Consider the following 24735-nt stretch of genomic DNA (forward strand, 5'->3'; position numbering starts at 1 on the left):
AAAACAATCGACTATATGGCCTCCTCCACACACACCACCAACATTTATGATGAACACAAACAAAGCAATTATCGATTTATGGCTCATAATTTATTCATGACAGTTGTTACTGTAACAATGTAAATGGTAGTTCGAGAATGATGATGTTGGGCTACTAGTAGGTTATCAGGTAGGGATATAAATATATTCGATGGAGCTTTAAAAAGGTTAGCCTATAGGCCTAGGCCTAGCCTACTACTAAAATAGCATGTCCTCTGCTCATCTCATACACTTCACAGGACAGTCTGAGGTGGAGTGGGGAGAGAGAGTGAATGCCTCTCTCCCCATTCAAGCTCAAACTACAGTAATGCCTAGCCTGGCCCTAGCTAGGCCTAGCCTAGGCCTAGTTCTGCATGCTCCCCAGCCAGGACACTGTTAATTAATAGCTAGGAGCGTGTATAGGCCTCTCTCTGGTGTCGGATGAAATCGGTCGCAATAAAATCAATATCCGGTATTTTGTATGGAGCACCGCTAGATATGCTTTTTATCATATTACTAGGCCTCCTAGTTACGTTTGAATCGGTCACGTTTTATTTTGTTTGCGCTAATTTGTATTATCTCCGTTTTTTAATGAAAACGCTCATTATATTTTTAGTTAATTTTGAATATAGAAATTCTATAACAATATACTATTGACATTTGTTTAAACCTCCATCGGTATTATTTTTTAAGTACAGTAAATATAAATGTTTATCTCCTATTTTATAATAATTTGTGTTTTCATTTTATCTTACAGGTTTCAATAAATTGTAATGTGTTCTTTCAGAAAATCGTTTTAAAAATTGTTCTCTTGTACTTGATAGATATTTAATATACGTAAAGGTGAAGAACTGCCGATCAGATCAAATCAAATGATTAAACATCACCAGTATGATGAGGGATGCAAACTATGCTTCAAGACGAAAGTGGACACAAACATGGACATCAATGGCGTAGAAAAAACCAAGTGAATCCTGCTGGATCAGTCCACGGTGATATATTAAACATTGAAATACGAGAAGGACGCAACATAATGGTGCAACACGTAACACCTGATCATCATTGTGTATCAAAAGGCTTATTCCAACCCATCAAAACTACCAAATCTAAATCAAACATTCCTCCAAAATGCAGTTATGGGTGTTCATCTGAAAATATAGTCATAGACCAAATTGTCACAGAGTCACAAATAGTCAATCATGCTGGAAACGCTTCTGCCTCATCGACCAATCCTGTGATTTTCTTTATCCATGGCGTTGGAGGTTCTGCCAAGCTCTGGAAGCATCAAGTGGAGTATTTCTGTCAGGAAAATTATGAAATAGTTGTGCCAGACTTATTAGGTCACGGATTGAGTAGTGCACCTAAGCATAAAAAAGCGTATACATTCTCAGAATTATCAGAAGATATGCTTGTACTATTTGATGCATTCGCCAAAGAAGAAAATATTCTGGTTGGACACTCATATGGGTATGTTTTATGTTATATATTTAGCTGATTGATTTATTGATTATGACACAGTATAATATGATAGGATTGCACTGAGTGATTATAATTATTTTTCTATAATTAACTATGATGCAAGATTTTTTTATTTTTATTTGCAGATCTTCGTTCTGTGTAAAGTTAGCTCATGAAAGAAGCAATCAGGTATCTAAGGTGATACTAATTAGTGGTGGTGGTCCACAGTCTTTAAAGCCACAGCCTTGTCAGATCTTCTGCTTGCCAGCTTTTATCTTGTCCTGTATAAAGCCGATGATTGTCAATGGATTCATTAAGTGAGTTGTTACAATGTTAATGTTACGTGGTTGACTATGAATTTTATCTATTTTTAGATATTATTTTTTAATATATGTATTGATACTGTTGAACAAATATAAATGTAATCCTGTTGAAACCTTGAAATTCCCTATTAATGGATTCATTAGTGAGTTGTTATTGGTACATATGATGATGTTTATTTTTGTGCTTGATTATGTTGAACAATATTAAATGTAAATAAGACCACACAAGATACAGATGGGACATTAATTCCCTACAATTTGTGGTATGCCTCTAGAATATTTAAATATATTTGTCCATCTGAAAAAAAATAATTGTTATAGATTTTTTTGATGAAATATGACATTTTATAATATTTATTCACTTTGACCAAAAAATGGATTAAAAAATAAACAATTATATACCTGAAAACTGTATTTTAAAGCAGAAAATCGTAAAATTGGCTTTTTCAAGTGAAATCAAAACTTGATTAAAACTGCAAAATGGCATGTTCAAACTCTGAATTTATTTATATTATTATCTTCATTTTTTGAAGATATTTTTTTAAAAAAATTGATTCAGCACTTTTAAAAAAAAGTTTTAACCATTATTCAATTGTTTTATTTATAAATTATCAAATGTTTTCAATCCATAGGCGTGCCTTCAAAGATCCATCTCAGCAAGCCAAGTTGGACAAAAATAACTCATTTAATGCTTCTGCAAGTGTTCTCCATGCAATGATGAATGGACAGGATTGGGCTGAGGGTGACAGAAACTACCATGCTGCATTAAACACACCTATTCTGCTTATATATGGCACACAAGATCGATTTATTGGCATTGATGAAGAACATGAAATGATAGAGGTTAGTTGTTTTTAAAATAAATAAATGTTTCAGGGCTCATGTGTTCTTGTATCCAGCAAAACCAAGGTTAAATTATTGATGTTTCTGGTCTCCTTTAGCAAACCACCTCCTCCCACCCCCTTCTTCTTGAGTGTACTGTTCAAACTAGAGATCAGCAGAAGAAGTGAGGATAAATAGGCCGACTAGCCTAACTCATGGCGCGTTTTTCCAGAAATAACACCCTCACTCTTCACCTTATGGTAGGACCAGATCCAGCCTTGAAACCATCCAACCAAAGGTGGTCTTGTGAGGACCTAATCATTTCCAAACACCCATACCTTCCCCCAGCTAGCTAATAATATTTTTGCAAATTTCTTTTTTTTTTGTAGACACTTTGTGATTGTAGAATGAAAACTGTAGAAGCAGGTCACATGGTGATGTTGGAGGCTCCACATGAGGTCAATGAACTTATCAATGATTTCATCAATCAGAACCCATCAGAAAGAGTAGTACAGAGCGTTCCGACATTTTAAATGTTATGTGTTGTACCAGAGTTATTAATATTATATATATTATATTATAAAATATATTTTAGTACTGTGGTTTTTTAAAGTTATTTCATATGGTGAGATGACATACACTGCATTTTACCACACCAGCAAATCATAAATTATAGGATAAGAACGCAGTCCATGCTTTCTGATATAAGTACGAGACTAAAGGCCAACTTGGACAGTGTCATATTATGAGGCCCCACAAAACGTCTTGATTGATGCTGTATGAGTTGATTCCCGATGAGATGATCCTCTTGAGATAGCGCGGGCGTAGTTTTTAGGTCGTTGGGAGAACATTAAACATGTTTAATTTTTTCCCGACAAGATGACTCGTCCGGCCTCATCATACAACACTGTCTGAGTTGGCTTTAAGTGGAGCACTGATTTTGCCATTTCTTTCTTTTTCATTCTGCTTAAAGTAAAAGTTTTATTTAGTATGATATTGTATCGTCCTTTAATCACACACAATATACATCTCTAAAATACAATCATATTTTAGAACATAATATTCTTTGTACAGAATTAGTGCCTTTGACTACAAAAACTAACGCACAAAGTAATTTTGTATATTCTTGTATTGCATATGTAGTATATTAATATTAATTTTTGAAGTAGAAAAAAGCCAAATTGTACCTCACATTTTACTATACAACTTCATATTGTATTTAGTGTTTCACAATTTTTAGCAAACAAATGTTTATATTTAGGTAATATTGTACATTGGGATTTTAGTAAATTATTAATACAAAATAATCTGATATTCTTGAAAAATGAAAAAATAGATCAATAATATTACAGTATATTTATAAAATATAATGCAATTTTGAATTTGGAATATTTTCATATAGTGAATAGATGATTGTTTCATGGACAAATTGCAAACGATTACTGTATTGAGAGATTATCTGTAATTGTAGGGTCTATAAATGAATTTACCAAAGTATGCAAATTTACGGGGTGGAGAAAATTTATATATATATTCTTTTTTGTTATGTAATGCGATTTTTTAATAAATGTATTATACACATGTTATTGGTATCGTTATTTATTTTTATTTAAAAAATGATTAAACCTTATACAGTATTATAATTTTTTTATTATTTGTAAAAGATTGGGCAGAACTTGGATCGAATTTGCTTACCTCATAAAATTGGTATATGATTATTTAAAAATCGAAATAAAATATACGGTAATTAATTATTTAAAAAAATTGATAGAGAAAGGTGGTGCCTAAAATGTCGCCCTCAGTTTTTCTCCTCAGATTTTTGTTCTGCTGCAGCTGCTGTTTTGTTGTTCTGTTTTCGGATGATAGTTTCACTGTCAAAGACTGTAAATTGTAGGGTTGTATGAATATGAGATTGCATAAGCTACCTTGTAAGTAAATTATTGATACATTTCATTATTAAAATTATTCTTGAGATTTATGAAAAACAACTTGTTTTGCTAGAGTTTTAGTAAGCATTTGTAGAGTACACAGCGAGGCTAACCTAGCTAACTAAACTAGGCTAGGCTTAACGTCGACGTGCCTTGATAACTGAATCGGATCCGGTTCTATCCCTCTAAGGGAGTGGTGTATTATTAGATGGAGGCCTAGGCTAGGCTCTAGCTTTATATTATTTATAATTATATAAGTATGATAGATTTTCACTATTTCTAGTGTACCCCTAATTTATAAATATCAAATGTCTCAATAAATGAATCATTTAAATTTAATTTTAAATAAATTAATAGAAAAGTAAACTTAGGCCTAGGCCTCGTCTCTCTCCGCCTAGGCCTAGGCTAGCTAGCCTAGTAGAGGTCTGGCCCTACCTAGGCGTAACTAAGTCTAAATTTAATTATAAAGCCGCCTAGTACTAGATCTGATTAGTATTTAGGCTAGGTAGGCCCAGGAGGTGGGTATACGATGATATTGGTCGTATTTGAAATCTAGCTCATGTGCACTTTAAAGAACCTAGTAGTAGTACATCTTTCGAGACGAGTAGGAGGATGGTGTACTATAATTGTAGTCCACACAAACACAGCCACTGTCACTGTGCAATTGTGACTGGACCGTTTTTAGAGGTGTTTACCACCTGTTGGTCCCGATCCTTCACAGTATCAGTGTTAGTGAGAAGTTGAATAAATAAAAAATGTAAAAAAATTATATGTAAACAAATATTGATAATACCTATAAAATTTCTTACAATGTCTATAGATATTTAATAATTAACAGGTTAGATGTTCATTAATAAATTGTGTACTAACAGCATGTTTAACTTACTGTCAATTCCCAGGCTAATCTATTGAATTAAAATGGCGGGAACAATGCCTGTTAAATTGAAATGGTTGGAGCATCTCAATTCCTCCTGGATTATGGAAGACTGGAGAGAGATCACATGCCGAGATGGTGTCCAGAAACTCTATAAAATACTGGAAACAAATAAAGAAATATCAAGTCTTCCACGACAAGGCGTTCACCTACAAGGACCACATCTTCCAGATTTTGAAAGAGAGACACCATCCCTTGAAGAACAGGAACATTATCTAAAAGCACTTTTAAATAATCAACAAAGTTTAGCGAGAAGTGTGTGCAGTGATTCTCCCTTCGCTTCGGGACTTCAGAAGCGCCTTGTCATCCTTCAACGAGTATTTTACGCTATATCAAGTAAATTTCATGATAAGGAAAAAGTTAAACAAGAACAGAAGTTACAGCAGTCGCAATCAAACAAAGTGGATGATAAAGCTTGCCTTCAAAAGGTTAATTTTGGAACAGACGCTCTTGTCGAAATGGGAGTACGCACAGGTCTAAGTTTACTCTTTGCTCTTCTTAGACAGAACTGGTTTCAACAGCAGCCACTGCAACAGAGTCAACCTCAAGTAAATTTATGTAACGATGTCCTTAGAACTGCTATTGATGTTGTCGCTACTCTACCCCCTCTCTCACTTGCCAACGAAAGCAAAATTCCAAACTTGGGCATCGAGTGTTTGAAACAAGTAACAGGGTTTTTGAAGTCGACAACTGTTCCCAGTTGTGGAGCTGATCTTGAAGGGCAACAGTTGGCGTCGGAGTTGATACTTGGTTTGGCAGTACAACGTGGATCTTTACAGTTTCTTTTGGATTGGATTGAGATGGCTTTAAATGCTTCAACTGCGACCACAACCACCACTCCTGATGGATCTTCTACGTGCTATAAACCAGGATGTATTTCATATGAATTTTATCTAAATGTTATTTGTCAGATGCGAAAAGCTGTGGTAAGTCTAGTGCATAAATATTACAGTAGATTTTAAAAAGCTTTAAATTATTAAACTGACATAAAATTATTGTGTTTTCAATTGCTACTCAGAATTACAGTACACACTATTTTAGGGGGGAAAATATTTAATTTAAATTTTTGATATTAAACAATAATCTTTACTTTCACTGTTTAATTAATAATATTTGTTCAATATTTTTTTTATTTTTCTTCAATTAGGTTTAATACCAAAATGTGTGTAATATGTTATTGTTATTCGTTTTAGGGTTGTTTGACTGACAGAGGAACAAGTGGTTTAGAAGATACCGGACAGTGTCCATTATATAAAGCTGCATTATACCTCTTGGAAGAAGTGAGTGTGCAATTAATACAAATTAAAATTCATTACTACATGTACTATTTTTTAATATGTTATTTATGTAAGGTTGTTACTAATATGGATGCCCTTTGATATGGTTCTATTGTAAAATTAATAATGTAATGTAATGCGACATTTATATAGCGCTATTTCATGAAGATCAGAGCGATGTGGACTTAGATGTTACACCTTTTCAACAACATTCTTCTCATCGTGTCATCGGCAGCCAACTACGGCGCCATTACGTCTGTCCACGACAGTGTGTGTGTGAACTAGTACACCGGGGTAACCCCATACTCGTCTCGAAAGATGTACTAGGTTCTTTAAAGTGCACACGAGCAATATGCATACACTTCAATTAGGATTCTGGATAAAAGAACATTTAGGCACATTTGCATTGAGCTGTCTGTCAAAAGCTATGATAGACATGGATCATTGTTCAGATAATCTGACCTTCATAATTTATACTGTATTAATTTTTTTTTTCAAGATCACTCGCCTTGGGTCAGAATATGCTAGGACCTGCACTTGTCCTGAAGAGAAAACTAGCAATGTGATCTTACCAGAAACGACTGAGGTATATGTGTGGGGAAGTAATAGTAGTCACCAACTAGCAGAAGGAAGTCAAGAGAAGATCCTTCAGCCTAAATTAGCACCCTCGTTTGCCAATCCACAACAGGTAATTACTCACCAATGATCTTACGCATAGCATTGGAAATATTACGTGGATAAGCTGACTAAAAAAAAACATGTATAAATGTTGAAACATTTCTCCACTTTACATCCATTTTAAATATATTCTGAAAACAAGCCTCTCCAAAAAATTGGTTGCCATTTACTGACAAGCCTCCCCACCCTTTACACATCTCTACCCTTGACACCACTTATTGACAAGCCTCCCCACCCTTTACACATCTCTACCCTTGACACCACTTACTGACAAGCCTTACCACTCTTTACACACCTACCCTTGACATCACTTACTGACAAGCCTCCCCACCCCCTACACACCTACCCATGACACCACTTACTGACAAGCCTTACCACCCTTTACACACCTACCCATGACACCACTTACTTACAAGCCTCCCCACCCTTTACACATCTCTACCCTTGACACCACTTTAAATGAAACTTGACTTTTTCAGGTTGAAGCTGGCCAGTATTGCACATTTGTGACAAATAGTGATGGTACTGTGAAAGCATGTGGGAAAGGCAGTTATGGTAGACTAGGCCTAGGAGATTCAAACAACCAAACACAACTTAAGACACTCAATTTTGAAAACTATATGATAACTAAAGTCTCATCTTCAAAGGTAATGTATTATGTTTAAATTCATGCCATCTTCATGGCCATCTATATTTCAACTATGTTAGCCAGTCAATAGTATATTTTTGCTGGTAAAAATTGGAAGCTAAGCCAATTATTTAGAGGGCACTAACAAAATATGCTGACATCGATAAATCAAATTTATTGTTCCATAAACTAGACAATGCATGCATAAAAAAAAAGATTTCCTTGAAATATGATATATAAAACTATTAGAACTTTTAATTTTTTGATTAATAATAAATCAATTTTTACGATATTCAAATGTCCTATTTTAGTGTGATTTTCTGTTTTGTATTAATTTTTGTTGTATATATGGAATATTTATTCTGAAATAAAGTGATCAATTCAATATCAACTATGAAAATATCTCGCATACAATAAATATGTATATAATTGGCTGCACGTGAGCATACAAGAAGTCTGACAGGCCTATTAATATCCAAATTTCTTTTTGAAGCAATTATGTTTAGAAATTAAACTATTTATGATTGCATAATAATGTATATAAGGTGTTGAAATGTATTGATCTCATTCAAATATATTGTTTATGTCTTACAGGGTTCAGATGGACACACCCTTGCCCTAACCACAGAAGGACAAGTTTTTAGTTGGGGTGATGGTGACTATGGAAAGTTGGGCCATAGTAACACAGCTACACAGAAATATCCAAAGATGATCCAAGGCGTTTTAACTGGCAAGGTTGTTGTAGGGATATCCGCTGGGTACCGCCATAGTGCCTGTATTACACATGATGGTCAGTTGTATACATGGGGTGAAGGAGATTATGGAAGATTAGGTAAGAAAAACAGTTACTAGCCTAGAACCTGGCACTGATGGTTAACATGCTTGCTTAACAATCCCAGGGTTGTAGGTTCAAAACCTGGATTTTTCTATCCTGTAATCAGGATTTTTGTGTAAAGTATTACGATCTTAAAATAACCAAATTATGATTTATGTTTGTGTAGGTCATGGAGATAGTAACAGTAAGAACTGTCCGACTCTGGTCAAAGACATCAGTAGTGTTGGTCAAGTTCTGTGTGGGAGTTCTCACACAATAGCGGTCTCTCAAGATGGCCGAACTGTGTGGTCATTTGGTGGTGGTGATAATGGTAAGAACAAAAAACTATAACAAGAGAAATTTTGGGATCACATTTTAAATAGGTGAAAAAAATGCTTTTATTTATTTCTTGTAAAAAGCATATCAATTGTATCAATTTACTAATTAATTAAAGACCCATTTGCTACAATTTTGACGTTTTGTAAAAATAATGCATATATATTACTTTAAAAACATTAAACCAGGTTATTCCTTGTCTTAGATGTACGTTTGTACGTAATTTATGATAAAAAGAGAGAAACAATGCACTACCTAAGTAGCTCGTGGTGAATGTCCTCTCGTGGACGGTCTTTAGGCCTAGCCTAGATTGGCTTAGTTTTGTAGGCCTAACTGGTAAACAACAGTCTGAAACAAATTGGGGGGAACCCAGTATTTCACTGAAAAGTTAAGATTCTTCCATTTATTTTGGAGATTACAGGGAGATTTGTAATACAAATATACTGATTGCATCATTTCAGGTAAGCTTGGACATGGTGATACCATTAGAGTGTACAAACCCAAGGTGATTGAAGCATTGCTTGGAATGTTCATACGCAAAGTTAGCTGCGGTAGCCAATCCTCACTGGCCCTCACAGCATCAGGGCAGGTTAGTTTTATAGAGTACATAAAAGAGTAGTTTTCAGTTTCACAAGACTTTTAATTAGTCTTACATTTATTTTGTGTTAACTTTTTTTGTTTGTTTTTTCTTTCTCTTGTTAAGCTTATTTGTTTGTCTATATATTATCCAGGGTCACGATTAGACAATTAAAAAATATTTGTTTTATATTTGATTGATTCATTCTTATATTTAATATGGTATTGAACTTTAACTCACATGCACTTAAAACTTAATACTGTTTATACATCTAACCTTGTAATTCAAAGGTTATCTCTGAAGAAATTTGAAAAATAAGAATTATTATTACAGTATGCAGAATTTGATTTTATAAAGCTTTGTATTTTGACCTTTTGTCAAAACCTAATACATAATATAAAAATTTAATCTGTAACTCTGAGTGTTCTAGATGGCATATAATAAATAAATGCCGATTCAAAACAAGCGGGAGTTGTTAATGAAGGCTTGTCTGGCCATTCCAACATTATCGAGAGCTTGTTTGAATAACGTGTTCGTATTTCTACCACGCTTCGAGCATTTTGTCATATTGGAAGAATAGCCAATGTATGCAATTCAACATAAAACTAGGAATGCACTCCGAGAATGCATACCTCCGTCTACTGTAAAATTCTACATAAATTTTTTCAGGAAAAAAAAATGACTAAGCTGTGGGTATCAGTGGCTGGATCTCAATGAAGATACAAAAAAAAGCGAAAAGCTATCAAAACAATAGTGTAAAACAGCCAGAAAAGTTAGCAGAGCGTTCGGGCAACAAAGTGAAAGTACTTGAACAAAGATTGACCATAATTTAAAATGCATGCGTCGGCTCCTTCTTCGTAAGGGATATTAGTATACAACGGTGAAACATCTAATATATATATATGTGTGTGTGTCTTAATGCTGTATGTGATTTAGGCTAATTTCACTACAAGTATGTGTATGCGAGTTTGGTGTAATGGTTATGTAACAAGCCTTTCAACTAACAATAGTTTCAGTTGACTAACAATAGAACAGGTACGCCAAAAACAAACGGGTGAATTTGAAAAGAAATAAGTTTTTTAAACCTGTACATTAAATCAAATTATGTTTTAAAATTACAAATCACAAATTATAACTCTGTCTTTTGTACAAAAATGAAGTTTTTTGGACAAGTATTTCTCAAGAAAATGCAATTTCAGTTTACTTGTTACTTTAAGACTGCTCGCTGGCTTTTGAAAATTCTCTCTATCTTTTAGCACTAGCAGGTCTGAAAATGATACTAAAAAGTGGTCCAGAATTGGGACCGTGGTCCGGATTGCCTCCAAAGTTTAATGAAGTGGTCCTTGACCACATATTGTTACATTACACATATTGTTTGGCTACTCTGTATGCATAATTGTAAAACTTCCTCGCGATCTGTGTGAAAACACCTTCTCAACCGTGACGAGTTGTAAACAATCCTAATTAGCATCATGCATAATGCACACACATCTTTAATGTATTGGTATACACTATTCTAATTATTTTTGTGTCTTTTAGGTATATGCGTGGGGGCATGGTGCAACATTAGGGTGTGGATCATCAGAGGTCACTATCCTTAGACCTAAGGTCATTGAAGATCTCCAGTCAATTAGGATTGTTGATATATCAATGGGAGATAGCCATTGTCTTGCTCTTAGCCACGGTATGTGTGCTTTTAATTGTATGTGACTTATGGTAGAATCACTATTAAAGGGACACCTTCAGGAGCCACCAAATTGTTCCCTAATAGGGGTGCTGTACCTAAAACTGTCATCCTCAATCTGGTATCAAATCAAACACAAAGTACAACCATATTCGTTGCATTCAAATTAGAATGTTTTTAATCCAAAATCAAAAGCTTGCTATCAAATGATATGGCAATAATTTTTGTATAGGTTATTTGATTATTATTAATCTTGTGACATAATTTCTTTAATAGATAATGAAGTATATGCATGGGGTAACAATGCAATGGGTCAATGTGGACAAAGTCACACTACTAGTCCAATCACACGTCCCAAGAAAGTGGTAGGTTTAGAAGGTGTAACAGTTCATCAGATATCAGCAGGTACATCGCATAGTATTGTTTGGACAGCACTTCCAACAGATAGGTAAGTCTTCTATGTTAAAAACTACTTTAACCCATTGATTGCCGGATGTTTATTGGCCCATTGTTCTGTACTGCCAGTACATTTCAGTGAGGTATTTCCTGCTTGCCAGCTCTTTTTTTATCAACGCGAGAATAAACAAACTAGCTAATATAGTAGTAGTAGCCTAGCGCTGACCTACTAGACCTAGGCATAGATACTTTGAGGAGTCCACGTCCATACCACCTTGGCTGCCTTGGCCTTCATCAATTTCTTTCGAGCTAGCTAGCTAGGCCTACATCGTAATCGACATCAATATCCGAGCCATCATCATCAAGCACAGCACAGACGACTTCTCGTGCTTCATTTTCATTTCAAAACGTCATTTTTAACCTCAAAATACTCAAATTTTCAATATAGTAAGCCCTGTAAATGTTCGCGTCAACATATAGAATGGTTCATTGGCTTCGTTTAATATGCAACTCAATACAATCAGACTCGGTGAAGACGTTATGTTGGCTATTTTATTTTGACGTTCATTTTTTCACATGCTGTTGTATTTGCGTTACCAAGATCCTATCTTTCATATATATTATAAATAATTTAAGATTCTGACAAAATCAATCAATCATATCTTTTTAAAATCAATTATCTTGATATAAATCAATACATATAACCTATAATTCGTCTAGTTTATAATGATCATTATCTCTCAAAGGATTTGTGTGTTTGATTTTTATTCTAGACAAGTTGTAGCATGGCATAGGCCGTTTTGTGTAGATCTTCAAGAAGGGACATTCAGTCATCTACGGTCATTCCTTGAAAGATACTGCGATGGCTTTGACCAAACACATCCACCAGTTCCATTTCCCACTCCAAGGTAAACTAAACCACTGACAACAATTTAAAATTATTATTAAATGAATTTATATTAGCTTTTAACTTGTTATTGTTTGTTTTTTAGGGAACATCATCATTTTGTAATGCTCTGCCTAAAATTACTGTGTACTCATCTCCAATTGGCACAAGCAGGTGGTGTTGCAGCTAGTATCCTTGGTAACCAAGCCAGACCACTTAGACATCTTCTGTTTAGGCTAATGGATTCAAGTACCCCAGGTTGTGTTCAGAAGGTAAAAGTTTGTTATGATCTATTAATAATGTATTACTACTTTAATGAATTGTGTAAGAAAATAAGACCTTGAATTCTGGATGATAAAATATTTTTAAAACTTTCCGTTGACCAGTTATTAAACTTAAACTAATGTTTGTTAATTTTAAACCTATAGAAGCACCATAGTTTATTTCAGAATTACTATTTTTTAATTAAAAGAGTATTTATATTCTTTTTTTTTTCTGCAGGCTGTAAATGAAACGCTATCTATAGGAGCACCTTTATTGCTTCCACCCCTTAGAGAGAGAATGGAGCTTCTTCATACTCTGCTACCTCAAGGACCTGATAGATGGGATAGTTTATCTAGAGGACAGGTAACTAAATTTCTTTAATTTATTCTACCCGCAGGAATTTACATGGTTTCACCTTTTGCCTTGCAATCTGGTGGTCTCATAACAACAATTAATTTATAAAACGTAGATTTACTTCCCTGTAAATGTCAGAATTATATTCTAAGGACTCTCTTGTCTCATTCTATCCTCTTCCTATCTACAGACTGGAAATGTATCCAACAGGCCTCGCAGAATTGTACAATGTTGTCCCGACAATAATTTAACTTGCCCACATTTCATTTAATTAATTTTTTTTATACCAATATCTAGATTTTGAACATTAATAATTGGAGTTTTAATTAGTTACAGTAGCCATGACAATTATAGAGATACATTATTATGATTTACAATTGCATATTTCAAACTTTGATTTCGGTCGTCATCCTTAGTACGATCAACAGACGAACGTTGTTACTGTAATTAGAAGACTAGTAGTTCACCGGTGCCTCTTTCATCGTTGAAAAATTCTATTTATATTTGAAGTAGTGGGAAATTTCTATTCACGTACTTTTTGTTGATGTCTGGAAAAATACTTTAGGTTTCCCTTTGGGACATGGGTAGAGAAATTCTAAATGCCTGACATGATTTTTTAATTGCCCCGGGACGTCTGGCAGGCGGTTCTGAGAGCACTGTCTAAAGAAATCTAGGGTTATAAATTAATAAAAGTTGGTAAAAACAGTATATTTCTTTACCCAGAGTTTTCTTGGGTGATTGCTGTGTTTACATTAAGCTGGGTGGAAGAATATAAACTTTACGGTGAAAGATTCTGCTGTAAGTGTCCCCCGCCCAACACTCTTACATCCATGGAATAAATAAATCCTATTTTAAAACTAAAAGATAGATACCTTGATACTGAAAGAGTAAGTAACTTGTAAGTTTCTTACTATTTTCAATCAATTTTTGTTTAACTAGAGGATGCAGCTTGGTATCATATTAACTAGTCTTCAAGAGAATATACATGTAGCATCTTTACTCGGCTTCACATCTCCTACTGACCTTGAGGTAGATGCATCTTATAGCACCGATGCTTCTTATCAGCTAATGGATGGACAAGACACACATCTAGCAGAAGTACTTATGAAGACACTGCTAAGAAATGTTGGCTATCACACTGTAAGTATTTAATAGTGTTTATGGCACTGTAGTATTGTAAATACGATTAAGATTAACATTTTAAAAAAAAATATGATTAGTGACAATTTAATTTCTAAAATGTTGGAAACACAATTTTTAGGAGCAAGCTTTTGGTGAATTGGAGAAGAACAGTGATAAAAGTCAAAAGCAGGTACGACATGAAGAGTATGCCCCTCCATCACACCTGCGAGAACTTCTATCATCACTTCAAAAACACCTGTTGGCTTATTGTTACAACAGCACAGGAGAAGGGGTAGGTTTAATGTATTTTATCAGATATCTTGTACTGACAACAACTGATGCTCAAGTCAATAATACATGCACAAAGGCACAAAATGAAATTATATGTGTTATTTTGTATAAATAAATCTTGTGTTTAGCTAATCAGTTTATTCAGTGATGATGTATGAGAATACCGAAACATATATGTATTATAAGTATTGTTTAGGTAAGCTACCAATTAATTGAATATGGTTTTGTATAGGTTGCCTCTTGTGTTGGACTCCTTCAGCAGCACCTGTCTCTTCTACTACCTCATGCTGTCGAGGTCCTGCAGAGGTCTATAGCTTTACTACAACAGAACCACTGTCAAGTATCTTATGCCCTCAGAGAGAAGTTACAAGATGTTCTCTTTAATTCTGCTGCTGGTGCAATGTTGTCACTAATACTCCATTCACTTCTCTTGCTTCCTGTGACTGTGACGCGACCTTTGCTAATCCATCTGTTGTGCTTACTCCCTGAACTTGACCATCTGAATAGATCACTGCCAGCAGCTGCTGTGTTGGAAGAGCAGGAGTTGGAATGGCCAATGCAAGGTAAATGTGATTCCTAAGAAGCTATAGAGTCAAATTAGGAAGTAATATGGTCAGATAATCCGTCAGATTGTGTTTGCCTTTGCTTTTCTTTACACACTAATGAGGCTTTCCCTTATGTACAACTTGATATTTCCCTCCAGTTATATATCATATGTTTAAATGTAACCAAATCATGGATTCTACAAATTAGGTAATCCATCAAGCACCAGTGTTCAACAGCCCTTCAAATCATGGGTGTGGTTAGTGGATCTTGAGCGTACATGTAGTTTGGTGATTGGAAGATGTCTTGGAGGAATGTTGGTGTGGATGCCAACTTCTAAGGAGGAAAGAAAGACGACTACTTGGCTCAAGAGTAAACTATTCTCAGATGGCCTAGAATCATCCAGTAATAAGGAGTTAGGTATGTGCAAATATAGTGTGTTGACAGAAAGAATATATATTTTAAATTCTTTATCAAAATATTTGTTTCAAGAAAAGTTAGGAGAAAGGTTGTAATGTGCTGAAAAATATGAAGTATGGGTATGGAATAATTGCCTTCTGACCTGTTCTTTATTCCTATGCCTACATAACACTTTTATTACTATTATCTTCTCATAACATTACATTTAAATGTAAATAATTCAAATGTTGAAATAACCACCATTTTAACAAGCATCCCTATTATGAGCCCAAACAATTCACCCATCTGATTAATCAAGCTTAGATCTTGTTTACGTTTAAACCTACTTTTCAGATATTGTAAATCGTGTCCTCATATTTGTTTTTGTTTTTTTCTTCAAATGTACAGAGAAAATGGTGAGTCATGTGTGTGAAGCAGTAATCAGTGGTGACGATGATTATGATTCCTCTGAATTTGAAGTAGCACCTGATTTGATGAAGTTACTTGATCTCGCTGTTGGCAAGATTGGAGAGCCTGGCAATACAATGTTTACAGAGATGCATTCATATGCAAAATCTAAAGGTAAAATATAATATATAAATAGGTGCCTATGTCTGGTGATATATTATTAGTGACAAGCTACCATTAAAAATTGTTGTCATTTCATTGCTGCTGAATTAAAATACATATATTTTAGCTGCTTTTTTAATATTTAATATTTGATTCTTTTTTTGATAATTTAATTTTTTAATGTTGTTTTATCGATAATTTATACATTCAGATTGGGATTGTAGTGAAGGGGAGAACATTGAGCATGCTCTATTAGACCGCGCATCACAATGCTTGCTAGCCTGTCTTCTCAAACATTGTCGACAGCCGATTCTTGATATATCTTCAAGGTAAAGTGATATCTATGCTGTATATTATTGTATTGTTTTAAAGTTGATTATTTAAGTCTAAAATGCTGTGTGCTGTAGAATGAATGTTATTGTTTGAAGAATATTCATACCACAGCTTCAATATTCTTTATATGTGTTATTATGTGAATATATGTTCAATTTTATCTTGCTATTTCTACATTATTTTTAACATGATAGGCAATTTTATAAACATTTGTATACAACTTAACAATTATTAGGTGATCAGTTAGCATAAAATGATCACCTATTGTTATTGATCACCTTATTTATCACCTTCTTTGCTTATTTCTCTACACTATTTTGTGTAACAATTATCTCAAAAAGTTAAATGTCAATTATCAAAATGTCACAATATCTTTCAAATAATGGAACTTAATCCTAATAAGCTTTTCAGCGTGATCACTCGTCTGTGAGGTCAATTATATGCTGTTTTGTGAAATCACATTATCAATCATATCTTCATAATTCGTCCTCACAAATCAATCAAATTAACTATACATAAACTTCAGGTCAAGGGTAAAAATATTATAAAACGTACGCATACACAAGGTCATGCCCAAAAATTGCGTGTTAAAAATTTAAAATGACATTTTGATAAATTTAGAGCATGATTTGACGAATTAAATTCTAGTTTGAATTAATTTGTTTTTGAATGTAAACAGCAAGCAAGCTCCTTCCAGTGCCCTGGTTGAGATATATTGGACTGTATACAAAGTGCGTAGAATTCTGGTCACTACAAGAATGCATGACAAGAGGGGAGCAACATACAGCAAGACATTACAGCAGTCTGACACAGCTAGCAGTGCAAAGTGTAGTGAACAGGAAAAGGAAGGTGAAGCCAGACCAAAAGGACAACTTAAAATAAAACAAATGTTTAGTAAGTTTTATAATGGTACTGACACTCTTACACACCACTCCAATCAATATATATATATAATACCAATTATTTTTTTAAATCTAGCAATATTTTTATTATAACAATATACATACAATTTACACATAATTATAGCTGTTCCAAAAAAAATTCAGCATTACTTAATTCTCGCCCAATATATTTAGAGTCAATTGCAGAAAAGCAACATGCGTTGGCCCTTGAGCTACAAAATCGGGAGGAGGAACCGCCACCAAAGGAAGAGAAAGTGAACGAGGAAAATGACGAAGATAGCTGTAACTTCTCCGAGGCTTGTAAATGTGTAATAGAACGTGCAGCATTTCTTTTATTGGCTGTCAATTCGTCTATCCCTAAAACTAATATTCAGAAAGATGATAGTGGGGCTAGTAACCAAGACAACCAAACAAAAAAAAGCAAAGGTTAGTAATACATTAACCAATTCACAAATCGGAACATTCCTCTTTAATTTTCGTTGCATAACCTGTTCAGATTTAGCAGGTGTTTATGATGCCAGGAGAATAAACTAATTTGACTGCTTCAATAAATTGGTTATAATACATATATACTGTACAGTATATAGGAGTAATACATTTATAATACATTGTTATAATTGGTCAATTTTGAACTTTGACTACTATGACTTATGGACTTTAGTTGACTTGCACCTTCAAAAACTGATAATTTAAAAATTTATGTTTTGTCGCACTTTGCAATTATAAAGTAAATAAATAATTATCTATTTTTATATAGAGAAATATAGTTTGTACCAATGGTTAATACCTTTAGAATAAGATATTATTAATGTTTATGTGTTTTATCTGTAGACCAAGCAGATGTGCATTACTCACTTAGTGATTCAGAACTGGAAACGGAAGAGCAATATGACGAGAATAATGAGCAACAATTGGTAAATGTAAATTAATAAATTTTACTTGAAATTTGAATGTGGTGCTCTTTTGTATAATAATAATCAAACAGTTATATTGCGCCAATTAAATAAAAAAATATTGAAGTCGCATTGTACCCTGAAATTTGCTAAATAAATGCTTTCCTAACTGAACTGCTTTCTATTTATTTATAGGCAACAGTTTCAAAAAGTGATCATAGCCAACCTCAGTACAAGTCTGAAAAAAGTAATACGGTACAAGGTCGATCAGAAAAGTGCGACTTGAAACATGTGCAGCAAGGTAGGGTTTGAATTTGTAATTATATAACTTGATATAAGTTGTAAATGATAAGGATGAATTGGCTGACAAATGATAAACTAGCTTGCCAACTGTTTAAATGTAAAGAATCAATGGGCGAGTACACTGCATTTTAGCTATTGTAAGGGCATACTTTGAAAATAATCTGATAATGATTTGAGTATAGTACCATGGTCAAGTGTGGACTGTTCCATTTTTTTCTCTTTTTGAGTTGTCCAAGTTTGATATTTTAACATATGAAATAAAACAATCAACCAATTATTTTTTTCAATTACTTTGCATACAACCTCCTTTCTAATATTTCAGTTAATGACATTTGTTCAGAAATATGTGAGTTTGTTTGTAGTGAGTTTTCATCATCAGCCAAGTTTGAAGAAGAGGGGTCGTGTACTGACCCCAAGTTGATTATCACAGCCATGCAGAGACAGCAAAGTAGAGCTGAGGTAATTATTAAAATGTTTATATCAAATAAGAGCAACATTTTGCAATGATGATATATGTATTTAAGTACCTTAATTACCGTAGATTGCATTAATGATTTGCCAATATCTTTTGTCCAAGTTAGTCTAATTATACTTACATATAAATGGTCATGGTTTTAAATTCTGTATATTTAGATTCGTCTAGATTCTCTGCATCAGATATATGCGTTGCTTCATGGTGGTGAAAGTACTAAAGCAAAGGATGTTCTTCCAGGCCTATTTAGTAGCTTCACACCTACGTTCAGTTCCATGCCCCTTCTCAGCACTGTATATTTACAGTTTCTTAGCGGCTGCTTTGAGTTTGGACTGCCTTTGGAATCTACACCTGAATCGAATCAGCTATATCATTATCAGGTTTGTTTATTTAGTAGTATTACTGCAGTAACACACCACATAACTGAAAAATAAAATGTCTGGATAAATTCGTAAATGATTTTACTCAAATCCTTACAGCCATCATGAATAAAATGTCAGTGCAACAATTAGCTCACCATAGCTAAGGTTTCCATATATTCAGTGGGAAAGCCAGTATGTTTCTGTTTGATTCAACCAAACTACCTTCTTAATGCCTTTTATTAAATTGCCATAATCCATATAATCATGTATTGATGTGCAGTCATGCCTGGTAGATATGTCATGTGACACTGTTCAAATGTACAATTTTAGCTATAGAAATAGAAGCCCTCCATTGGGACACCCCTATTCAGAGGACTCTCCTATCAAGGGGACACATTCATGTGTATCGAATGATAGACAATATAGGTTTATTAATGCTACAGCCAACCATATTCAGGATTCACCTCTATTAAGGGGACACTTGATATTAGTTGCTAATACTATTGTTTCTGTTGTATATAGGATGGTATACACTCTGCTAATTCCTCTGTACAGCAAGAAATACAAGAAGTAGCACACCATATTTATGAACATCTGGCTCTTACATTAGCATCTAAAGAACAAGACATCAAAGCTGGTAAAGGTATTTAGTTCTTCTTCTTTATTTCTATATGTGTAAAGCTAATGCTTTTGTAACATTTTGTGTTTCCTATTTAGGTAACTATTACATATAATAGATCCGTGCTATGTTTTTCAACAAATCTATTTTACCAAACAGCATAGATAGACAACAAATAATATTCCAGTCCTTTGAATTTAAAGTTATTTTTCAATATACATATAATATATTTATAAAAATGAAATGAAAGTTAGGTAAAGAAACCTTTAATTATATTTCCAGGTGCTCGTCAGAAGCAAATACTTCTAACACTCTGTGCTCTTAGTGTCCAATACCAGCCTGCAGATATCACTGTTGCAGTAACCAGTGGCGTATTAATGATACTATCACAACTGTGTGATCAACAGACATCTAACCTCAGACCAGTGTCTTCTTCTGATGCCTCTATGTCTCACATCTCTACAATTGTACATGTGGCTAGTACCAGATTGCTACAGATTATTGCTATTAGCACAGAGTAATTATTTGGTTATTTTATGATACCCAATCATTTTTCACTGAAAAACACACTAAACTAAATGAATTACTTATTTATCTGAATTGAAGAAGAATGTTAACACCAAGACCTATATTAACCATCCCACTGCCACAATGCCTCAGGTCTTTGAGAAACATTAATGAGGCCTTTTTTCAGGTTTTTTTTTCACTTCCCATTTTATTTTTCCAGAATTCATGATAAAAAGCTGGAAAAACATGTGATAAATGCAGTGGTAGAACTGCTCTACAACCAATTGATACGATTAGTAAAGATGGCTTCCAGGACCTACATATTAGAAGACAAAGTTAGGGACACATCATCTTCTCAAGATGGTACCAAAGAGAATACAAGCAAGAAAGGTACACTTTATTTGTATTAACTATAGTAACATTGTTATAAATTCAACGTAGGATATACAGAGAATTTTTTATATTACTTTATAGTCACAAAATGGTTTTTCCATTAACTAAATTATATCTATTTAGTCTTCTTTAAAGAGGGAAGCCTGGATCAGTAATATAAATCAGTAAACCCTTGGCCCTCTAGTCACAAAATAAAAAGAACAATAATTATCAAAACATTTTGAAGTTGTTAGCATACAGTAGAACCCCTAGTGGCTAGCTGTAGTGTTAACATATATTGCCCCTCATTTGAAAACAGAAAAGTGTCCCCTAAAATGACCGCTTCTATTGTATTTATTTTTACGAATTCAAGCATTTTATTTTCTAAGAATAAAAAACAAGCATATTTGATTTTAGGTGTTCATGTTAGCAAGAAAATGAAGAGTATGGCCGAGTCATCATTAGGTGACCTTTTGGTATTCCTACATCGTGTGTCATCGTCATCATTAACTTTGACCAATAAGATGGCTTGTAGTGAATGGCTCACCCTACTGCTCCATATTACTGGACAGGATAAGATCACAGGTACATTTATCTATTCTTCAACATAACAAGTTATTCATCTTTCTAAATATATATGATAGTAAACAAATAATGAATGTTTATGAGTGTAATGGTACAAATACTGGCATGAGGTGAATGATGAAAAGTTATATTTCAACGAGGCGGTGGCGCTGTTGTATTTCAAAAGCAATAGTATAAAAAAAATATTTTCCAAACTCTAACAGATTTTTTTTTCGTACACGAAAAAAGGTACAATCAAATGATCGTTTAATAGTGCGTACTATTGCATACCATGTGACCCACAATTATCCATTCAAATGAAAGGAATTTATTTAGGTGTTATATATATATATATAAAACATTAGATTTTTAATGATTTTGTACAACTTATCATTGTTCACTATTTTATAAGGGGTTGCTGTCATTCATTTTTATGCTGGTCATATGTTCTTTCTTTAGCATACTTTCTTTCATTACATGTCATCTCTGGTTGTCCTCTTACTCTTCTACTCCCAAGCAAGTCATCTTCATTCTTTTCCACCATTCATCTCAAGCTTTTCAGACCTATCCATTCCATGACATTCTATATCTTCTGTTGTCATTTAGCATAGTCATATTCAATCACAATTAAATATTTGCTGTTTCAGCTTTACCTCACATTCAAAACCTTAGAACAAGACTACTAGCTCTACACCTGTTGAATTATATATTATCCAATTCTGCTGGTTTAAACAAGATTCAGCAATCAAAGGTAACTTTTTATTTCTGCCATGTATTTTAGATAATTTACTTATGAATGCAAAGGAGAATAACATTTATTGAATTAATAAAAAGGTATATATAAACTACTACTATTATTTTGTTCAAGAAACAATTATATAAACCCTAGAACAAGGTAAATAAAATAAAAATGTATGAGTAATTGACCCTGTTCTTTATTACCAGATGATTGAGGAGTTGTTGGCAAATATCTCAGCGACCATGTGGACCACACCTATTGCCACTGCCAAGAAAAAATTTCTTAAAGAGATGCAGAAGCCAGAACAAGTAGCAAAGTCTGTTAGCCCAGATGTTCAAGAGGAAGACCCTTGTAGTCAGTCAATGCAAGATGTTCTCTTTGATACAGAAAAGGCTGTCTGTTGCACCGTTGAAGAAGGGAACACACTGGTGCATGGTTCTGGAGGAAGGGGCTATGGTTTAGCTGTAACGGGTATAACTAGTGGCTGCTACCAATGGAAGGTGAGGAACTTGTATGTACCATGCATTGTCTTCCAGGGTTCAATCCTGACCTAGTGCTAGGGTTGTAACTTGTAACTGAGATGATGAGACTTTTCCATCGTTTAATGGTGTTAGAGTTTACCCTACTACATTATATTACCTTTTTCTAGTTTGTAATTGTGAAGGAAAACAAGGGAAATGAGGGAACATGCGTAGGAGTGTCCAAGTATCCTGTGCGTGACTTTAGCCATCGCAACACTGGTGACATGTGGTTATACAGGGCTTACAGTGGTAACCTGTACCACAATGGGGAACACTCTATCACATTCCCTGGCTTCACACAAGGAGACACCATAACATGTGTGCTAGACATGGAAGCAAGGACTGTATCATTTGGCAAGAATGGAGAGGTAGGCCTGCCTGTTGAACAGGTTTTTTGTGTTACTTTTTACACGTTCAGACAGATATACGTTTATGAAATATTTTTCAAATCAAGTAGTTTCTTTAAGTGCCATGCCATTGAGCAAAGCTTTCAGTCAAATAATTGTTTTGGCAATTCCTGCTCTTATAACACATTAACATGCACACTGATTGTCATATGTCAGAGTCATTTTCCAATTTATCATCATACAAACCCAGTTTGAAAGAAAAATGATAGTTGTTCTTTCTTTATAGGAGCCAAGATTAGCATTTGAGGATGTAGATGCCAGTGAACTCTTTCCAGTGGTTGTCTTCTATAGCACAAACCCAGGAGAAAAGGTTAAAGTATGCGACATGCAAGTGCGAGGGGCTCCACGAGACCTGCGTCCAGGTGATCCCTTCTGTGCCCCGAGTGCGTGTGCTATGGCAGAAGCAAATATATCTTTGATACGAACTCTACAACGGAACAGCAACTGGTCTAGAGTGGTTAACTCTATGATTATTTCCCGACTGAGTAACTTGGGGCATTTGTATGCCGCTATTAAGGATGACGACAGTGAAAAAGGTACAAGAAAGGTAGAACTGAATGAACGAAAACCTGAGTCGGAAGATAAACAAGGAATTAAGAAATCAGATGCAGAAATGTCAGACATAATAAGTAAAAATGAAAATGAACAATCAAAGGATGATGATGAAGAAGATAAAAAAGTAGTTGAAGGTGAAGTTAAATTTTCATATATTGTAATTGTTTTTTTTTTCTCCCTTCATGCTTGGCTGTTCCTATCTCTTCACTTACTGGTGCTACTTTTGGTTCTATTTCTATTAACCTCTTTTAAAGTGATATTGCATGCAATTTTGACCGTTGTGCCACCATTTAAAATAAAGTAAAATCTTTCTTTTGGGACACCTCTATTTAGGGGACACTAAATTTCCTGTGAAACAAACAATCATTATTATTTACATTTTGTATTCTTTCTTCACCAATACAGATTTAAACACATTATGCAATAGTTTGTGGCCAGTATTAGCAGTAATAGGTGGAGTTGATCAAGGTCTTAGAATGGGAGGTAGATGCATTCACAAACAAACATCAAGAGAAGCCACATTGTTAGGGGTACTGAAAGAAGGAGGGACATCGGCAAAGGTACAATGGGAAGACACAGATGCAACCGTAAGGTAAATAAAGATTGTTTGATTTTAATTTCTTTGCTTTGATTTTGGCACCATTTTTTTTAACTTGGTGTTCTGGCCCATTTCAGCAAGGCGCGGATCCAAGGGTGGGTGGTCTGTATCACCCACTAGTGTAACAATCAACCACTAATGTAACAGTAACCACTAACGTAACAAAAATCAACCACTAATGTAACATTAACCACTAATGTAACAATCCATTAACCACTAATGTAACAATCCATTAACCACTAATGTAACAATCCATTAACCACTAATGTAACAATAGTTTAACCAC

General features: G+C 34.2%; 2 protein-coding genes across 6 annotated transcripts in view; both read left to right on the forward strand.

The window, feature by feature from the left end:
* The first annotated feature begins 38 nt into the window (after positions 1-38).
* LOC144853954 (protein ABHD8-like) lies at positions 39-4178 on the forward strand. 2 transcript variants are annotated; one of them, XM_078711831.1, is made up of 5 exons: positions 39-169; positions 843-1485; positions 1623-1793; positions 2432-2642; positions 3011-4178. In XM_078711831.1, the coding sequence occupies exons 2-5, from the start codon at positions 920-922 to the stop codon at positions 3152-3154; spliced, it is 1092 nt and encodes a 363-aa protein (XP_078567957.1). In that variant the 5' UTR covers positions 39-169; positions 843-919; the 3' UTR covers positions 3155-4178. The 2 variants fall into 2 exon arrangements, with proteins under 2 accessions (XP_078567957.1, XP_078567958.1); XM_078711832.1 differs by having other exon boundaries at positions 54-119.
* A 349-nt stretch (positions 4179-4527) lies between these two features.
* The window catches only part of LOC144853948 (putative E3 ubiquitin-protein ligase HERC1), a 43873-nt gene continuing 23665 nt past the window's right edge, over positions 4528-24735 (forward strand). For 3 of the 4 annotated variants that reach the window (XM_078711816.1, XM_078711818.1, XM_078711819.1), the window contains exons 1-34: positions 4528-4549; positions 5449-6409; positions 6677-6763; positions 7260-7448; positions 7918-8085; positions 8661-8898; positions 9068-9211; positions 9678-9805; positions 11333-11477; positions 11754-11925; positions 12647-12781; positions 12866-13031; positions 13261-13386; positions 14317-14517; positions 14639-14791; positions 15023-15353; positions 15544-15753; positions 16141-16314; positions 16514-16631; positions 17315-17529; positions 17712-17963; positions 18369-18451; positions 18626-18731; positions 19056-19192; positions 19367-19585; positions 20090-20210; positions 20469-20703; positions 20914-21083; positions 21483-21650; positions 22277-22380; positions 22575-22868; positions 23018-23257; positions 23523-23985; positions 24257-24443. In XM_078711816.1, the coding sequence (XP_078567942.1) occupies positions 5468-6409; positions 6677-6763; positions 7260-7448; positions 7918-8085; positions 8661-8898; positions 9068-9211; positions 9678-9805; positions 11333-11477; positions 11754-11925; positions 12647-12781; positions 12866-13031; positions 13261-13386; positions 14317-14517; positions 14639-14791; positions 15023-15353; positions 15544-15753; positions 16141-16314; positions 16514-16631; positions 17315-17529; positions 17712-17963; positions 18369-18451; positions 18626-18731; positions 19056-19192; positions 19367-19585; positions 20090-20210; positions 20469-20703; positions 20914-21083; positions 21483-21650; positions 22277-22380; positions 22575-22868; positions 23018-23257; positions 23523-23985; positions 24257-24443 (6821 nt within the window). In that variant the 5' untranslated portion in view covers positions 4528-4549; positions 5449-5467. Of the gene's footprint in view, positions 4550-5378; positions 6410-6676; positions 6764-7259; positions 7449-7917; positions 8086-8660; positions 8899-9067; positions 9212-9677; positions 9806-11332; positions 11478-11753; positions 11926-12646; positions 12782-12865; positions 13032-13260; positions 13387-14316; positions 14518-14638; positions 14792-15022; positions 15354-15543; positions 15754-16140; positions 16315-16513; positions 16632-17314; positions 17530-17711; positions 17964-18368; positions 18452-18625; positions 18732-19055; positions 19193-19366; positions 19586-20089; positions 20211-20468; positions 20704-20913; positions 21084-21482; positions 21651-22276; positions 22381-22574; positions 22869-23017; positions 23258-23522; positions 23986-24256; positions 24444-24735 lie in introns of those variants that run through there. The other variant, XM_078711817.1, reaches the window with a different exon arrangement.

This window comes from Antedon bifida, chromosome 10 (assembly GCF_963402885.1).
Source record: "Antedon bifida chromosome 10, ecAntBifi1.1, whole genome shotgun sequence".
Lineage (NCBI taxonomy): Eukaryota > Metazoa > Echinodermata > Crinoidea > Comatulida > Antedonidae > Antedon > Antedon bifida.

Coding starts and splice junctions, on each gene's coding strand:
- LOC144853954 (XM_078711831.1), top strand. CDS start 920: ATGCAAACTATGCTTCAAGACGAAAGTGGACACAAACATGGACATCAA. Junction 1,794..2,431: donor ATTGTCAATGGATTCATTAA/GTGAGTTGTTAC, acceptor TTCAATCCATAG/GCGTGCCTTCAAAGATCCAT. Junction 2,643..3,010: donor AAGAACATGAAATGATAGAG/GTTAGTTGTTTT, acceptor TTTTTTTTGTAG/ACACTTTGTGATTGTAGAAT.